This window comes from Callorhinus ursinus, unplaced genomic scaffold (genome assembly GCF_003265705.2).
Source record: "Callorhinus ursinus isolate GAN/ISIS: 27379988/994484 unplaced genomic scaffold, GSC_fseal_2.0 scaffold18, whole genome shotgun sequence".
In the NCBI taxonomy this organism is placed as follows: domain Eukaryota; kingdom Metazoa; phylum Chordata; class Mammalia; order Carnivora; family Otariidae; genus Callorhinus; species Callorhinus ursinus.
Genome location: NW_027397080.1, coordinates 1,875,297 through 1,892,996, shown reverse-complemented (window position 1 = coordinate 1,892,996; position 17,700 = coordinate 1,875,297). Strand labels below are relative to the sequence as shown.

The 17,700-nt window shown below is 46.4% G+C and overlaps 1 protein-coding gene across 10 annotated transcripts in view; it reads left to right on the top strand.

Moving 5' to 3' along the window:
• ARMH1 (armadillo like helical domain containing 1) overlaps positions 1-17,700 on the top strand; it is a 51,451-nt gene that overhangs the window by 188 nt on the left and 33,563 nt on the right. For 2 of the 10 annotated variants that reach the window (XM_025856503.2, XM_025856505.2), the window contains exons 2-3: positions 14,262-14,386; positions 15,449-15,676. In XM_025856503.2, coding sequence (XP_025712288.1) covers positions 15,471-15,676 — 206 coding nt within the window. In that variant the 5' untranslated portion in view covers positions 14,262-14,386; positions 15,449-15,470. Of the gene's footprint in view, positions 1-33; positions 240-2,169; positions 2,192-6,549; positions 6,642-6,976; positions 7,045-7,648; positions 7,836-14,261; positions 14,387-15,448; positions 15,677-17,700 lie in introns of those variants that run through there. The other 8 variants (XM_073902713.1, XM_025856504.2, XM_073902715.1 and 5 more) reach the window with 8 other exon arrangements.

Genomic DNA, 17,700 nt, shown 5'->3' with positions numbered 1-17,700 from the left:
AAGAGGGTCTGCGGGAGATTTGCGGTATTCTGGAAACGGGAAGGTCTCCCTTTCCCACCGTGTCTTATCCTACGGGGTGGACGGCAGTGCCCTTTGATTTACATCATCTCCTACCTCTGCCATCCTTTACCAGACGCAGCTCCGAGGGCTGGAGGTAGAAAAACGTACAAAACGGCCTAGGGGACGCGTGCCAGCCCATCCTCCATCCAGTGGGTTGAGGCACATTCTTGGCTGGTGGGGTGAGTGGCAGGCAAGGGAATGGTGTCTTCAGGGGAAGACTCTAGAGAATGTTCTGTTCGTGGGGGACACAAAGGGGCTAGAGAATACAGTTTTCTTGCATTTATCCATGTATTTAACAAATACTTACTAAGCACCTATTATGTAGGTGAGAGCCAGTGAAGATTAAGCTTTTGGCCATGACTTTACGTAAGTCTTAAAAGGAGAGGGAGAGAAACCATGCATTAACCAACTCTAATTCTGTGCGAGGGATAAATACTACAGAAGAATAGGCCGTAAGCATTTTAGGGGCTCAGAAAGTGTTGAAGGGTTTCATTTATGACAATGGGGATGTGTCTTGAGCTGGGCCTTGAAAGACTTACGGGGATATGGAGGACAAAGAACTCCTTGCAGGAGCTCAACGAGGGGAAACTGAGGGATGAGTGCCAGAAATTTTGAGTGTCTTCTGGTCAGAGGAGATACTAATGTGAGAGTAAACGTGGAAGAAAAGTTAGGCCCAGACCCTGGAGGGTCTTTGATGTCACACTCAGCTTTGAGTCTATAGGTAGATGGTAAAAATTTTCCAGTGTGTTTTATACCTATAAGCGCAAGAGCTCAGACTTTATCCTGAAGACAGTGGGGAGTCATGGAAGGGCTTTAAGCAAAGGAATAAAGATCAGATTTGCATTTTAGAAAGATCAGTGCAGAGAATGGATTGGGGATTGGGAGAAGGAGGGAGACTAGTTAAGTTGTTTCAGTAATGGGGAAAGGGTATGGTGGCCTAAAGAATGGAGAAGTAGCAGGAATGAAGAGGAGGGGATGTATTCCTTAGATACTTGTGAGCTAAAAAGAACTGGACTTAGTGCCTGGTGGGGCAAGTAGGAGAAATGAAGAATGACTTCTAAATTCCTGGCTTGAGCAAACAGAAAGAAGAGGTAGCAGGGTTTTTAGGAGAGAGTAAGTTCTGGCTCTGATGAGTTTGAGATGCCAGTGGGACATCCACGTGGAAGTGTCCAGGAGGTTGGAATATGCCTGACTGGAGCTTGCAAGATAAGCCTAAACTGGAAATAAAAATGCGGTGGTCTGTAGTGCCTTATATACATCAGCCACACCAGTGGATGGATTTGTTGGGCTTCCCAGAGAGTATAAATAGGAGTCAGAAGAGAAGAAGGGCCTAGGACAGAGCCCTGAGAAGCTCCCAAGTCTGAGGGTCTGCAAAGGAGGATGAACCTGCAAAGTTAATTGAGATGAAGTGTCCAGAATGGTAAGATAGTCAGTGGTAGAATGTGTTGTTTCAGAAGTCATGGCACGAAAGTGTTGAAGGCTGATGACTAATCAAGTAGAATAAGGTCTGAAAAAAATCCAGTGGATTTAGAAACAAGGAAGTTGCTGGTGACCTTTGCAAGTACGGTTTCCGTGGAGCGATGGGAACAGAGGTCAAATTACAGTGAGTTGAGAAGCAGGTGCTAGGTGAGGAAGTGAAGACTGTACAATACACTTTCGAGACGTTTGGCTCTTTCCGAGAAAAAAGAAGGCAATAGCTGGAAGGAGACAAAGGTTTTTATTCAGATGAGAGAAGTGCTGTTGGCATGGCCCCAGCAAAAGGAAAAAAAGATAAAAATGACAGAGAAAAGGAAATAACAGAGAGTAGCACCCCTGGAAAAGGAATAAGGTCAGAGATCCAAAGCATTGGTGGAGAAATTCACCTAGAAAAGTGGAGGGACACTCGCATTGTGACAACAAGGAAGCATGTGAGATCTGTATATTAGTAGGTTTGGTGGCAGGAAGTTGAGGAAGTTCTTGTTTGGTGGTTTCTGTTTTCTCTGTGAAATGCATGATGTCAGCCAGGGAGAAATGGGATTGGAGATGGTGTGCAAGGTCTGAGAAGAGCAGAGAAGGATTGAACTAGCCTCAGTGAGTGAAGAATGGGAGCAGGATGACTGAGGCAGTGTACAGATTTCTGGGCAGTTATGAGGTTGGTGACCATTCACTGTAGCAGCAGCGATCTGCCTGGTTGTGTGGGAGCTATCTTTCCCCCAGCAGTATTCAGGCATCTAGTGGTGGGTGCAGAGAGCTTAGATGAATCTATCCAGGTTTGAGTTTCATCAGGCGGATGAAATGGAAGGACAGAGGACAAGGAAGTGGGTGATCCTGGCAAAAGGTTGAGATGATGGAGCTTAGAACCTAAACTGCCTAAGAGGGTGTAAAAGTGTTATGGACTGGGGGTCCCAGTGAAGTTAGAGAACATAGATCTTGGAAAGAGTTGAATGAGAGAGGTGTGATCAGAAAGTGGAATAATGAAGCGTGAGTAGTTCCAGGTGATGACAAGGTCCAGGGTGTAGCCATGGGAATGGGTGGCTGGAGTGAAATACAGAAGACAGTCAAGATGTTGACATGGCCAGCCCCCCCCCCCAGATGATGACAGGACTTGAGGAGGGAAAAGGATGCTTGTGAGCTAGATACCAAAGTCCTGGATGAATTAAGTACATTGTTCTGGAGTCTGTAGGCAAGGACATGAATATGAGGAAGGGTAATAGTCAATACAGCAGAGTGGCATGACCCTCAAAGTAGTAAGAGTTTTTACAGGAAAGAGGTGGAATAAGGAACTGTGTTGGGCTTTGGTGAGCAGACACTAGCCCCCCCCCCCGCCCCCCGCCAATCCTGAGATCTTTGGAGTATAAGATATAAGCAGCCTCCACCAGGGAGGGCTCTGCAGAAGTAGCACCTGGGGTAGAGCCAGCTTCAGGGGCAGGCTGAGGGGAGGCTGAGCAGCTGCGGAGAAGCTAAGGGTGGAGGAGAATGCTGATTGGGAACAAAGGCCTTTGAGGGCAGAGTAAGAAGGGGTAGGAAATCAGGTCAGGGGAGGTGAAGCACAGAGCAGTGCAGGGGTGAGGAGAACATGTGTAGAAAGATGATGGTTGACCTAGACAGTTAACGTTTTGTGGGGGAGAGCGTGAGGGCAGGTCTGTGGAGTGGAGTTGGGGGCAGAACTGATCTGAGAGGAAAAACGGGGTCTGGTAGAGAGTGAGAGTAGGTCTGGGGAGAGGATGAAGGCAGAGGGCTTTGTAGGAGGAAGGTGGGAGGGGAGAAAGGTGGTCTCTGGGGAGAGGATGGAGGGAAAGGCAACTGTGAGGAAAAGATGGGGCACCTAGAGTCCGTAGGGAAGTGACGGGTGGTTGGAAGGATCTGTGAAGAGGGTATGAGGGGGGGAGCAGAAAGGAAGGGAATCTATGAGGAGGAAGTGACCAATTGTAGCACATATGCCCTGAGGTAGAAGTAAAGGCCAGGACAGTCTCTGGCTGGGCCTGAGGTCAGGAGGAGAATGTTTCTTTCTCTGTCTCTCTTCTCCTTCCCTCTCTCTTTCCAAATGGGGAGCTGAGAGGATGGAGCCCAAAGAGAAGGCCTCTGTCCCATTCTGCAGGTGGAGCCTGCAGGAATAGGGGACAGTGACGCCTTGTCTCCGAGGCCATCTGGGGACAGGGAGCCAGACTGGCAGCCCGTGCCCTGGAGGCTTCTTGCTTTGAGAAGTGTGTCTTTGATTTAGGGGGAGAAATTTTATTTAGAAACAAGACCAAGTGACCTTTTGGTTTTTAATACCTCTTCCCACTTGTCACTAAGGACTTTTGACTTTAGTACAATAGCTGGGGTTTTTGAGGTTTTGTGATTTTAGTTTCTGTGCATGAGGAAGAACCATTTGTCTGCTATAGAAATGATTTATGGATGAGTCCAGATTTATTCATCACCTCTAAAAATGGAGAGGAAATTAAAAACAAAGAGTCTACTCCGGGCGGAAGACAAAGTAGGTTTGTCGTCCTTGCAGAAGACTTTGCCAAGGTGAAAAGGCCACAAACAAACCAATTTGGACCACGGTTCCTAATCTGGATTTTAATTTCATATGCTCTGATTTTTCAGACCATTTTCTCTCCAAGGTAAAATAATGACCATTTTAATTGGCTGCCACTTACAGAGAGATTCCAACAAGCATGATGGCATACATATATTTTTCTCTGGCATTCCACGTGTGCTCCAGTTCTTATGATCAAGCTGGTGAGGCTGACTTTTACTGCATGCTGCATGCCATGATCAGTTGACTATAAATTAAATCCTCTTTTCCAAAAGCCATTTTCCATTAGTGCTAATTTGTTTGCTTCTCATTTCCACTGATCATTAGAGTCTCTGGTTGTGAGCACCAAATTGGAAATAATTTCCTTGACATTTCAAAAAAATCTCTCCCCTTCTTGAATGCCATTTGGCTGCAGCTAAAGAACATTATGGTTTGCAGAGGAACAGTTCACTCCAATTACAATTTAACTGACCGTTCATGGCACCGAATCCCTGTCCTTAGTGTCCAGAGATGACACCATCGCTGACATTGCTAGTTCCTGTCATAGCTGTAAAATGCCTCATAGACTTTGCACTGGCCTTGGATGGAGATTCTGCCACTCTGCACATGGCAGCTTTGGGAAGTTGGTAGTTTTATGGACCTGCATATCATGGACATTCAGATATAACCATCCAAACAGGAGCTGGCTGATTCCTTCATCCATTCACCCAGGAAGCATTTATTAAACACCTATTTGGTGCCAGGCATTATGCCAGATCCTGGGGACGCAAAGATAGGGAAGACCAACCCTTGCCCTTGAGGGACTCACACTCCAGTGGGATGGAGGGTTATGTTTTACGCAGAGTAGGGGAAGAGGTGGCATAGGTGGGACCACAGAACCGACAGCCCCTCGTTGTCTCGGGGAATTAACCAAAGGGCAAAAAGGAAGCTGGCCATTCTTGATGGCAGAGCAACACTGAGATGCAGAGGACCCTGGAAGGGCCCTGGGAAGTTGAGAAGTGAGATGCGGTTAGCCTGGGGCCAAGTTTGAAGGGCCTTGCATGCCACACGGTGTTTAGACTATCCCGTAGGCCAGTGGGAGAAATGTGATGGTGAAGAAGGGAGGAAGGATAGAAGCTTGAGGGAAAGGCAGTCAAGGAAGGCGTTATTGGTGTATTGATTTTGGTTGATGAAGATTGAGCAGGTGTTTAAGGGGGGTCAGAAAGATGGAAAGATTGACGATGGAGGGGCAGACTCTCGCGTATGTGGAAGGGTAGAGAAGGGAGGTGCACCTGATGGGCCCTATTTTCTCTGTGCGGTAGGAAGCCTCCGTCAGCTGGGCATCCTTGAATCCTCCCCACTTTCATCCTCCACTGCCAGTCCCCAGGTCCTGCTGCTTCTCCCTTCTCCAGAAACGTGTGGCATTTCTGCTTCTCTCCAGCCCTACTGTCACCAGCAGCTTTTGCCAAGATTAGGGGAGCAGCCTCCTAACTGGTGCCCCACTTCCAGTCTTGCCCCCTTACGATCATCTTTCTACACTGCAGTCAAGAGGAGTCAAGAGGATGTTTCTAGAACAAACTCTCTTGTCACCCTTGACTTAAAACCCTTCGGTACCTTCCCATGGCCCTGGGGATCACATGCAGACCCAGAAGCACAGCACACACAGCACACACATTCTTTGGCCTCTGCCTGTTGTCACAGTTTTATCCTCAGACTGTGCTCCAGCCATTCTGAACAATCTCAGCCATGAAAACAGGAGCTAAGCTTTATGTGAGGTTGTCTGTTGACTCTGTGAGGTATCATCACCTCTTCTCAGGTAAGAGAACTGAAGCCTAGAGAGGTTAAGTACTTTGCGTAAGGTCACCCAGCCGGGAGGTGGAAGATCATGGAGCTGTGGTGTCTGGGTTCCTAACCACGGCCCTGCACTGCCTCCCGCTTGCAATTCTTTAAATATGCCTTACAATCTCTCATCTGTCAGCCTTTGCATACTTTATTTCCTCTACCTGAAAGACGATTTCATCACCTCTTCACCTGGCTGGCTATAGATCACCGTTCAGCCTGGGTGGCATCTCTTCTGGAATGCCTTCCAGAACAGCCACTACCCCATTACCCCAGCCCCGGCTGGGTTAGATGTCCCTTGCTCACATTCCCAAAGTGTCCTGTGCTTACCCCCATCATAGCACTTAGCACACTGCTGAAACTGAAGTTGCTTATCTAGAGGGCTCCATGCCACCCCCAAACTGTGTCTTTTTCACATGTATCCCTAGAGGCCTAGCATGATGGGACATACTTGTCTGCCGCTATTTGTTGAATTTCATTTAATGGAATTGCTGACAGTGAGACTGGAGGTCAGGCAGAGAGACTCCTAATCGTGTGTGAGGTTACTGAGGCCTTCCTGCAATGCGACAGGCACTGGACGCCCATGATGGGGTGGAGGGAGGCAACGCCGGAGACGCAGGCCGGCCCAGAGAAGAGGTCATGGTGCAGAGGCCTCAGGGAAGCAAGCATTCTGAGCAGGAGGAATGGTCAGTGGTGTTAGTTGTCGCAACAAAAGGACAAGAGAGCAAAAGACTGAACTGTCCTCACTGAACTGCGCAATGAGGTTAGAGACGCTGGGTAAAGTGATGGGAATGGAGTGTGGGGGATGGGTGGCAGGGGAGGGAAAAGCCAAATCGCAGTGGGTTGAGAAGAGAATGGTCAGTGAGAGAACAGAAGGTTTTTAAGAAGCTTTGCTATGGGGCGCCTGGGTGGCTCAGTTGGCTAAGCGACTGCCTTCGGCTCAGGTCATGATCCCGGAGTCCTGGGATCAAGTCCCACATTGGGCTCCCGGCTCAGCAGGGAGCCTGCTTCTCCCTCTGACCTTCTCCCCTCTCATGCTGTTTCTCTCTCTCTCTCCCTCTCTCAAATAAATAAATAAGATCTTAAAAAAAAAAAAAGAAGAAGAAGAAGCTTTGCTATGAAGTGAGAAAACCAGAGAGGTGACTGGAGAGGGACCTGGGGTTGAGGTAAATGGGTTTTGCTTGTTTTTGTTTTAGGCTAAGCAAGAATTAAGTACCTTAACAAGGAAAATGCCTAAATAAAGAGAGCAGTTGAGGATACAGAGGAGGGAGCTTTGGATGGAGTGAGGGCCCTCAGGAGGCAGGATGGACAGATAGGGAGCCCTGGGAAGGGGGAAGGAAGACAGGAGGACAGGTGTGAGTACAGATCACATGGGAAGAATGAAGAGGACTGTGAGGACATTCTTGCCTCATGGCTTTTTGTTAAACCCAAGAGTGGATGGAAGGGTAAGGAGCTGGGGATTGCAGACATCACAGGCGAGTCACAGCGTTTAGCATGTAGCTCGTGAGTGTGAATGCTGGGTTGGTTGGCAGTGCAGGTTCAAGATCACTGGAGTCTTGATTTTGTGCCTCTCCTACCCGCTCCAACACATCCTGGGATTTACCCCATCAGAGCACTTTTCACTTTTCATTAAAATCACCAGGTTGCCGTTTTCCCCACCCACCACTCTCTAAGCACCTTGAGGGCAAAGACTATGTTTGTCATGTTAACCAGTCCCACTAGCAGTGCTTGGCTAGGAGTCAGCACCCAGGACATCTGTTTAATTAATTACTGTGTGAAGTTAAGGAAATTAAAGTGTTCATTATGAACACACTGCGTCGGATATGAGTCTAAATGACACTCGCTGAGCGCCCGAGATGTGCCAGGGACGATGCTGGCCACCCCCATTGGGAAGATGGAATATGTTGATGTTGACGCTGCCCAGCGTGCTTGGGTGAACAGGAAGACAGTTGCCCAAGCGAGCGTGAGCCTGAGGGAGTGGCCCGTAAATGAGCACCAAGGCAGGCAGAGGGGGAAGGACAGGAGGCTTGAGCTAGAGGAAAAGAAATGATTTGCTATGGGGAATTTAGAAACCGGTTTGTGAAACCTGGGGAAGGTGGCAGCCTCCTCTAATTCCCATTGGAAGCAGTGACAAGGGGTGCGGGGGAGGGGGAGGAGGGGGCGGGGAGGGAGGTCAGATTTCAGTTGTGGCAGAATTTAAACAGGAAGTTCTCTGGGCTGAGATGTTTGAAACTCTATCTTGAGGGTAATAAGGAACAATTGAAGAGTTTGAAGCAGGGAAATCTGTCAAATTTGCATTTTTTAAAGCTTTTTTTTAATATTTTATTTATTTATTCATGAGAGACAGAGGGAGAGAGAGAGAGAAGCAGAGGGAGAAGCAGGCTCCCAAGGAGCAGGGAGCCCAATGCGGGACTCGATCCCAGGACCCTGGGATCATGACCTGAGCCGAAGGCAGACGCTTAACCATCTGAGCCACCCAGGCACCCAAATTTGCATGTTTTAAAGATTTATTTATTTGAGAACACACACATAGGCACGCACAAACATGGGGGAGGGGCAGAGGCAGAAGGAGAGAGAATCTCCAGCAGACTCGCCACTGAGCACAGAGCCCAACGCAGGGCTTGATCCCAGGATCCTGAGATCATGACCTGAGCCGAAATCAAGAGTGGCACGTTTAACCAACTGAGCCACCCAGGCGCCCCTAGGGCCTTAGGGTTTGAAGAGAGTGTGAAATGTAAGGATGAAGACTTGCACGAGTCCTTTAGAGAGAGGCATCTGGACCTCAGGAGGAAGGCCCAGGCTGACAACATGGGTTTGGGAGTCCCAAAGCCCACACTGTAATACAAAGTGATGGGAGTGAAGGAGATTACAAAGCATGAGAAGACAACTGAGAACAGAACGGAGCTACAGAGGAGCCTGAGGAGGATCCAGTGAGGGGCAGAACCGAGAGAGAGTGAGGTCAGGAAAGAAATGTTCAGAGAATCACCCACAGTCCATCAGAGGCCAAGCAAGATGGACTGCAAGTTAGCCACAGAATTTGACAAGAGGTTATTGGTGACATTTTGGAACACAGGGGAAAGTAGAATCAGTGCTTTGGGTTTATGGCGAGAACCTGGACTCTGGAGTTTTACACAATCTGAGAGTCGTTTCTGTTTCCACCCTTGTTTAGCTGTGAGACCTTCAATAAATAAGCAAACCTCTCTAAACCTTAGTTTTTACATCTGAAAACTGGGGATAATAATAACTACCTCCTCAGGAACTTAAGAAGATTAAAACAAATAATGTCCATAAAATATATTCTATGTGACTAGCTCTTATAAACACTAAAAAATGTTAGTTTCTTCTCCCTGCCATCAATCCATCTCTCCTCCCTGCACCATGAAAGACACAGAATGTATCTCCTTATATTTGGTTGTCAAGGAGAAGCTCAGATACAGAATTTATCCCAGCAACTCCCTCCTGAAATTGGTACATTTCTCTCCTTTTCCCACTGTTTTCTTCTTCTTCATTCTTTTTAAAATTGTACTTACTGGTTGTTTGGTTTTGGGTTTTTTTTTTTTAGCGGGAGGGTGGTTTGTAATCCTCATCAGGTCCTGTTTTGTGGATGAAAGACCTAAATGTGAGACAGGAATCCATCAAAATCCTAGAGAACACAGGCAGCAACCTCTTTGACCTCGGCAGTAGCAACTTCTTGCTAGACACGTCTCCAAAAGCAAGGGAAACAAAGGCAAAAATGAACTATTGGGACTTCAAGATAAAAAGCTTTTGCACAACAAAGGAAGCAGTCGACAAAACCAAAAGACAACCGACAGAATGGGAGAAGATATTTGCAGATGTCTTATCAGATAAAGGGCTAGTATCCAAAATCTATAAAGAACTTACCAAATTCAACACCCAAAGAACAAATAATCCGGTCAAGAAATGGGCAGAAGACATAAACAGACATTTCTCCAAAGAAGACATACAAATGGCCAACAGACACATGAAAAAATGTTCAACATCACTTATCAGGGAAATACAAATCAAAACCACAATGAGATACCACCTCACACCAGTCGATCAGAATGGCTAAAACTAACAAGTCAGGAAACAACAGAGGTTGGTAAGGATGTGGAGAAGGAACACTCTTACGCTCTTGGTGGGAATGCAAGCTGGTACAGCCACTCTGGAAAACAGTATGGAGCTTCCTCAAAAAGTTAAAAATAGAGCTACCTTACAGCCCAGCAATTAAACTACTAGGTATTTACCCCAAAGTTATAAATGTAGTGATCCGAAGGGGCACCTGCACCCCCAATGTTTATAGCAGCAATGTCCACAATAGCCGAACTATGGAAAGAGCCCAGATGTCCATCGACAGATGAATGGATAAAGAAGATGTGGTATATATATACAATGGAATATTACTCAACCGTCAAAAAAATGAAATCTTGCCATTTGCAACGATGTGGATGGAACTAGAGGGTATTATGCTAAGCGAAGTAAGTCAATCGGAGAAAGACAATTATATGATTTCACTCATGTAGAATTTAAAAAACAAAACAAAGGAGCATAGGGGAAGGGAAGGAAAAATAAAACAAGACAAAATCAGAGAGGGAGACAAAGCATAAGAGACTTTTAACTGTAGGAAACAAACTGAGGGTTGCTGGAGGGGAGGGGGGTTGGGAGATGGGGCAATTGGGTGCGGGCATTAAGGAGAGCACATGATGTAATGAGCACTGGGTTTTTTTTTTTTGTTTTTTTTTTATTTATTTATTTGAGAGAGAGAATGAGATAGAGCATGAGAGGGGAGAGGGTCAGAGGGAGAAGCAGACTCCCCGCTGAGCAGGGAGCCCGATGCGGGACTCGATCCCGGGACTCCAGGATCATGACCTGAGCCGAAGGCAGTCGCTTAACCAACTGAGCCACCCAGGCGCCCTAGCACTGGGTTTTTATATACAACTGATGAATCACTGAACTCTACCTCTGAAACCTAATACAATATACATTAATTAAATTTAAATAAAATAATTTTTTTTAATTTTTTATTATTTTGAAGAAAAGATAAAAATAAATAAGGGGCTGGAGATTCTTGATTAAACATAACTGTAGTCCTTATCTCTCCTACCTCTCCAAACCTCCCTGACATAACACTAAAGAAATATAGAAAGGCGGGACGCCTGGGTGGCTCAGTTAGTTAAGCCTCCAACTCTTGGTTTCTGCTCAGGTCGTGATCTCAGGGTCGTGAGATTAAGCCCCATGTCGGGCTTAAGTTTCTCTCTCCCTCTCTGCCCCTCTTCCCCTCTAAAACATAAATAAAATCTTAGAAAAATAAAGAAATATAGGGGCACCTGGGTATCTCAGTCGGTTACGCATCTGCCTTTGGCTCAGGTCATGATCCCAGGGTTCTGCTTCTCCCTCTCCCCTCTCCCCACTTGTGCTCTCTCTCTCTCAAATAAATCTTTAAAAAAAAAAAATATAGAAAGGTATTAAGTCACAAAAGTTCAGGGAAAGAGGCAACAGCAGATGAAAGCTGGACAAATACTTAGGGAGTAGAAGGCAGGTGGGGGAATGTTACCTGGCTTGAAACATCCTAAGAAATTACAAACTTAGTGCCAAAGAGGAGATTACCAGCAAGAAGCAAGTCAGTTCACCCAGTTTAACCTCTAAAAAGCTTAGTGCCTTTAGACATGAGGTAAGGGGCTAAACACAGGGGGACTGGCTGAAGTCTGTATGCAGAGCACTTTGCCCCCACCCCAGAGCTTCTTTCTCAAAAGCCACATGCCCACTCTAAACTCTCGTGCTGCATAAGGAGAAAGGAAATTGAATTCTGGAGGCCTTCATACTCAGAGACCTCAGGCATAATTTGAAGGGCAGGAATGAGAAATAGGGTGGAAAACTGAGTGGTGGTGGGAAAGCCTACACACTGCCCCAGCCCCTCTCGCACCTCCACTCCCAGAATGCCAGATGCTAGGCATCTAGCACCCCTCACCCTCTCACCACACCCCACCCCCGGAAAGTAGAGAAGTCCAGAAGACCCCCAGGAGGCAGGAAAAGCCCTCCATTGACTGACATTTATGTGTTCTTCAATGAAAAGACTAGTCATTGCCTGATAAAGAAATTTCCAAAACCCAAAGGACACAGCACCTCAAAAGACCCACCAAGGGCCTAGAATGCTAAGTGAAAAAGACCTGCAACAAGACATACCATCCTACCATTTCAGAAAAGTGTTTAAAAGCATCAAGAATGAAAAAACAAGCCACAGTCCACAGCACACAAATCAGAATGACATCAAACTTAACCAGCAACACTGGGGAGGCTCAATCTGAGGGAAGTTTATTCCTAACATGGAATTATATACCCAACCGATATAACACAAGGTCAACACACTCTGAGACTTTCAAGGATACACACAAAAAAAGTAATTTTCATTTTGGGGCACCTGGGTGGCTCAGTCGTTAAGCATCTGCCTTCGGCTCAGGCCATGATCCCAGGGTGCTGGGATCGAGTCCCACATCGGGCTCCCTGCTTGGCGGGAAGACTGCTTCTCCCTCTCCCAATCCCCCTAACTTGTGTTCCCTCTCTCGCTGTGTCTGTCTGTGAAATAAATAAATAAAATCTTAAAAAAAAAAAAAAAGTAGGGGCGCCTGGGTGGCTCAGTCGTTAAGCGTCTGCCTTCAGCTCAGGTCATGATCCCGGGGTCCTGGGATCGAGCCCTGCATCGGGCTCCCTGCTCGGCAGGGAGTCTGCTTCTCCCTCTCCCTCTCCCTCTGCTTGTGTTCCTGTGTCTCTCTCTGTCAAATAAATAAAATTTAAAAAAAAAAGTAATTTTCATTTCTTAGGAAACTACTGAGGAATGTGCTTCGACAAAACAAGAGAGCAAACCAAAAAGGAGGAAGAGCTAGGTCCAGGAAATGGGACAGTTAGCAGAGAAAATCCCAAAAGGAAATCCCAGAGAAAATCCCAAAAGGAAATCCCAGGACAGCATTTGTGTGCTAGGCTTAGTAAGGAACAAGTCCCAACTGGAGCGGAAAGACCAAGTCTATGGGAAAGACGTTGCCAGGGAAAAGATGGAACTGATCAGTTAGGGGTTGAACATTTGGAAAAATTGCTATGTGTTTGGAACATTTGGAAGAAAATAGCTCTAGGTACTCCGAAATCTAAACAATTGAAAAAAGAAACAATGATTCACCCAGGTAAAACCCAACTTGTAAGAGAAAAAAATGTAATAGTAGTTTACAGCTTGAGTGAACAGTGTTTGTCTACCTGGTCAATAATGTAAAGACTGACTATTGATTTAACTATAAATTGTGGAAAACTGTATTGTGAAGATAAGGGGAGAAAAAAATGGAAGTGTGCCTGGTACGAGAAGTTAATTACTCAAGTGCCAGAGTAAGAAAGAAATACTGCCTAAAACAGATTAAGTAAGGGTAATGTCTGAGTTTGCTGGGGCTGCCAACAAAGCACGACAAACTCGGGGGGAGTGGGGCTTAAACAACAGAAACTGGTTATCTTGGGGTCTGGAGGTTCTGATCAAGCTGTCTGAGATCAAGGGATTGCAGGATTGGTTTCTTCTGAGGCCTCTCTCCTTGGCTCCCAGTCTGACTCCAGATCTCATGTTCTTCCCCTGTACCACAAGATCGGGGGCTCCTCCAGGGCCCCAGCAGTGCCTCATCCCCCCATCTCCCACAGCACCTCACACAGTGCCATGTGACGGGCCTGCACTGCATGGTCAGCTGCATCACTGTGACTTCTAATGCTGCCATCTGTGGTTTCCTTTTCCGTGAAGAAAAGAGTAAGATAGGGAAGATCCAAAGAAACCTCAGGGGCCGTAATGGGGAGCGCCCAGCTGGAAGTTTCCCACCCTCCATGTCCTAGCATTGCTGGGCACATCTCTGATGGCACTTTTTTTTAAAAGGTTTTATTTATTTGACAGAGAGAGACACAGCTACAGATGGAATACAAGCAGGGGAGTGGAGGAGGGGGAAGCAGGCTCCCCGCGGAGCAGGGAGCCGGATGTGGGGCTCGATCCCAGGACCCTGGGATCATGACCTGAGCCGAAGGCAGATGCTTAATGACTGAGCCACCCAGGTGCCCCTCTGATGGCACTTTAAATTTTGATCCTAGAAAGGGTCCACCCACGGCAGCGGCAGGGGGGCGGGGGTTTGAGGGTGGGGACAGCTGGGTGGGCACAGGGTACGTTCCTGCCTTATAAAGCTAACCGTGGTGTTTCAACTCCTCTTCCCTTGGGTCCAGAACAGCCACTCATCCCCATTTTCTTGAGGCCGGTTTGGCTGTTGAAGGTGGCCATGGCCTCTGAAAGTTATTCTCAGACTTAGGGCTATAATATCATTCACAGTGATTGATGTCTGATCCTATGAGAGATTTTGGTCATTTTTGTGTTTAGGTTGATCCACAGTCATTCACCTGGCTGTTAAGGCTGACAGGATTTCGTGGTTGTCTCCATCCCCAAGGCTCCGTGGACGCCCTTCCCGGGAGCACATATCCAGTGTCCTCTGGGGAGTAGTGGAGGTTGGTGTGTATGTATGTCTGTCTCCGTGTGCCTCAGATTATTGCTTCCTAATAAAATTCTGTTAGCTGGGCCCCATCAATATCTCAAATACATGTGAGGAAACGTTAATTTAGAATCAATTTTAGGATGTTTCAGACTGTAAAGTCCTTTTAACTAGATCTCTGGCGAAGATGTAGAAGCACTTTATGGGACTGTAAATTTCATGTTGAACAGTCTTCGTGAAATACACATCTCCCCTACACACAAGCTGTTCTCTCCATATCAATCATGGCCCCTGCAAGTAATGTTTCACAAATATTCTGTAAATCACAGAAAACCCCATGATAATGTGAAATATGACTTTCACTTGTCTGTTAGACAAAAGAATCACACATGCCTCTCTCCCATCAGCACTAACATTTGTTATGGATAATAACACTTTCAATCACAACTATTTTTGGAAAACGGGTTTATTTTAAACCTTCCCTCCCCCACTGAAAACACTCTCCCAAGGACACAGACTCCTACAAACCACAGCCCATTAATCCAACTACGGAATGGAAACTTTTTCTTCTTACTAACTTTTTTTTTTTTAAAGTTGTTTTTAAGAGAGTTAGTATAAAAGCCCAAGGTACAAGGTTAAGGAGCATTTTTCCTTAGCTGATTGGTATGAGAAGGGCCAGGTCTCTAAAGACCCCCACATTTCTGGCCCTGTGTGAAGTGAGGGGTGAAAGGGACCCAGGTTTTTAGCAAGCACCTTCATCTCAGCTGGTCCTTTAGTTGCTGGCAGCAGGGGATCCAAGGAGTTAAAACGTTAACTCTTAAACATGAAGTCGACATTGACCACCTTGATATTCTTCATGCCATTACAACACAGCTAAATCCTCCCTGTTCAAGTAGGAGATGATCTGTTCTAGAGGTGTTCTAGAGGTGTATTTTGAATGCCACAACATCTGCATGGGTGACAGAGGCTCGCTCTGCCTCCAGCCGATTGCTGGAAAAGCAAAACCCATAGAGTAACCTACGGGACTTCCATGGTTCTAAATATTTTGGTAACCTGTCTGTTTTCCCTCCCTCTGTAGCCAACTTCAGGACTGACTGACCATGACTTCCATAAAGGAGCAAGCAGCAATTAGCCGGCTCTTGAGTTTTTTACAGGATTGGGACAACGGCGGCAAAGTCGCAAGGAGTCACATCCTCGACAATTTCATCAAGACCAACCAAGGCAAGACCTCTCCTGAACTGGAGCAGGAGTTTTCCCAGGGAGCCAGCTTGTTCCTGGTACGCTTGACCACCTGGCTTAGACTCATGTATCCTTTGCCAAACAGAAATAAATTGGGCAATCTTCAAAGGAGAAAAGGAATGGAGATTATTGGGAGAGCTCTTCTCTTGAGTCTCCCTAAAATTGTAGATCAGGAAATCTGGTGATCAGAGTAGCATCCAAAAAGTCAACAACTAACCCCCTTCCTGTCTTCCCAACCTGCACATGTACCCTCATTCTCACCCCTAACCTCTTCTGCTCCCATCAGATTTGGTGTGGATATTCCCTCTGTCTGGGGTTAATTCTCTCTCTCCTCAAGGACTTTATTCCTTCTCTCCGATGGCCTTCACTTTTGCCTCCTTACCAGCTTTTACATTTACATATGCTCAAATCTCTTCTACCTTAAGAAATTAGATTAAATCCCCATCTCAAACCAATATTCCACCTAGTTCCTACCCTTCGTGGTGAAGCTTCTTGAAAAGGTTATTGACTTTCCCTATCTACGCTTCTTCACCTCCCTTTCCTTCTCCGCCCACTGCAATCTGACTTCTGTCCCCTTTGCTGTGCAGGTCTTGCCAAGGTTACTGCTGTTGTTCTAATTGCAAAACCTAATGACTACATCCTTGGTCATTACACATGACCTCTCAGAGGCACTTGTCAACTATTACCACTTCTCAAAAAACTCTTCCCTGAAACTAACATAATGTTATATGTCAATTAAACTTCAATAAGAAGAAAGAAAGAAAAAGAAGAAAAAAGCGCATATAAGTCGTCACAAAAACAAAAAACCAGCCACTCTTCCCTTGGTTTCTGGGATACCAATTCTCTTGGTTTTCTCCTTTCTTTGTCTTTTCCTCATTTTTTTCAGCCATCCCTGAAATGTGGATATGTCTTGGGACTCCATCCACATCCCTCTCTCCCTCAGTGACCTAATCCATCGTCATGATGTCAGCACTACTCCAGGTTAAGGGTTCTCAGTTGTGTAACCCTGCCCACATTTCTCTCTGGAATCTGAGTTCCATACCTATAATCCAACTACCATCTCCACTTCTACCCCACAGAATGACTCTCACGTTTCTGGCTTGGGAAACTGGGTGAATGGCGTGCCATTATGTGGGAAGAGAATACAAGAAAAGGAGTTGGGTTAGTTAAGTCTGGTTTGGGACATGTTGTGTTTGAGGTACCCATGCTCAGGAGTCCTAGAGACAGATTGGGGTTGAAGACAGATGTGAAAGTTTGGGTTATGGGTGCATTTGAGGATATTCCTGCTCTGTGTGCTCACAGCATTCCATGGATCATCTCAGATCCTTTTTTTTTTTTTTAAGATTTTATTTTTTAGTAATCTCTACACCCAATGTGGGGCTCAAACTCACAACTCTGAGATCAAGAGTCACATGCTCCACTGACTAAGCCAGCCAGGCACCCCTCAGATCCTTTTATTATATATTTTTCTCCTTGCCTGAACCCTCTCCTCTCCTCCAAACCTACTTCTTATTTGACTAATTCTTACTCCATCATTCAGATCTCAGTCTAAACATCCCTTCCTCAGAAAGCCTTTTTCTGAGCCTAGGTTACCCTGTTACATATGCTCATGGCAGCCCCTCCATCTTGATCATTATAACATTGTATTGTTTGTACCTGCTTAATATTGGGGCACCTGGGTGTCTCAGTCAATTAAGCGTCTAACTCTTAATTTCAGCTCAGGTCATGATCTCAGCGTTCTAGATTGAGCCCTGTGTCGGGTTCCGGGCACTCAGCAGGGGTCTGCTTGGGATTTTTCTCTCTCCCTCTGCCCTCCCCCCACCCCCGCTTGCTCTGTGCACGCGCTTGTGCTCTCTCTCTCTCTCAAATAAATAAATCTTTTAAAAAAATATCTCAGGCACCTGGGTGGTGCAGTCGGTTAAGAGTCGGACTCTTGGGGGCGCCTGGGTGGCTCAGTCGTTAAGCATCTGCCTTCGGCTCAGGTCATGATCCCAGGGTCCTGGGATCGAGCCCCGCATCAGGCTCCCTGCTCAGCGGGAAGCCTGCTTCTCCCTCTCCCACTCCCCCTGCTTGTGTTCCCTCTCTCGCTGT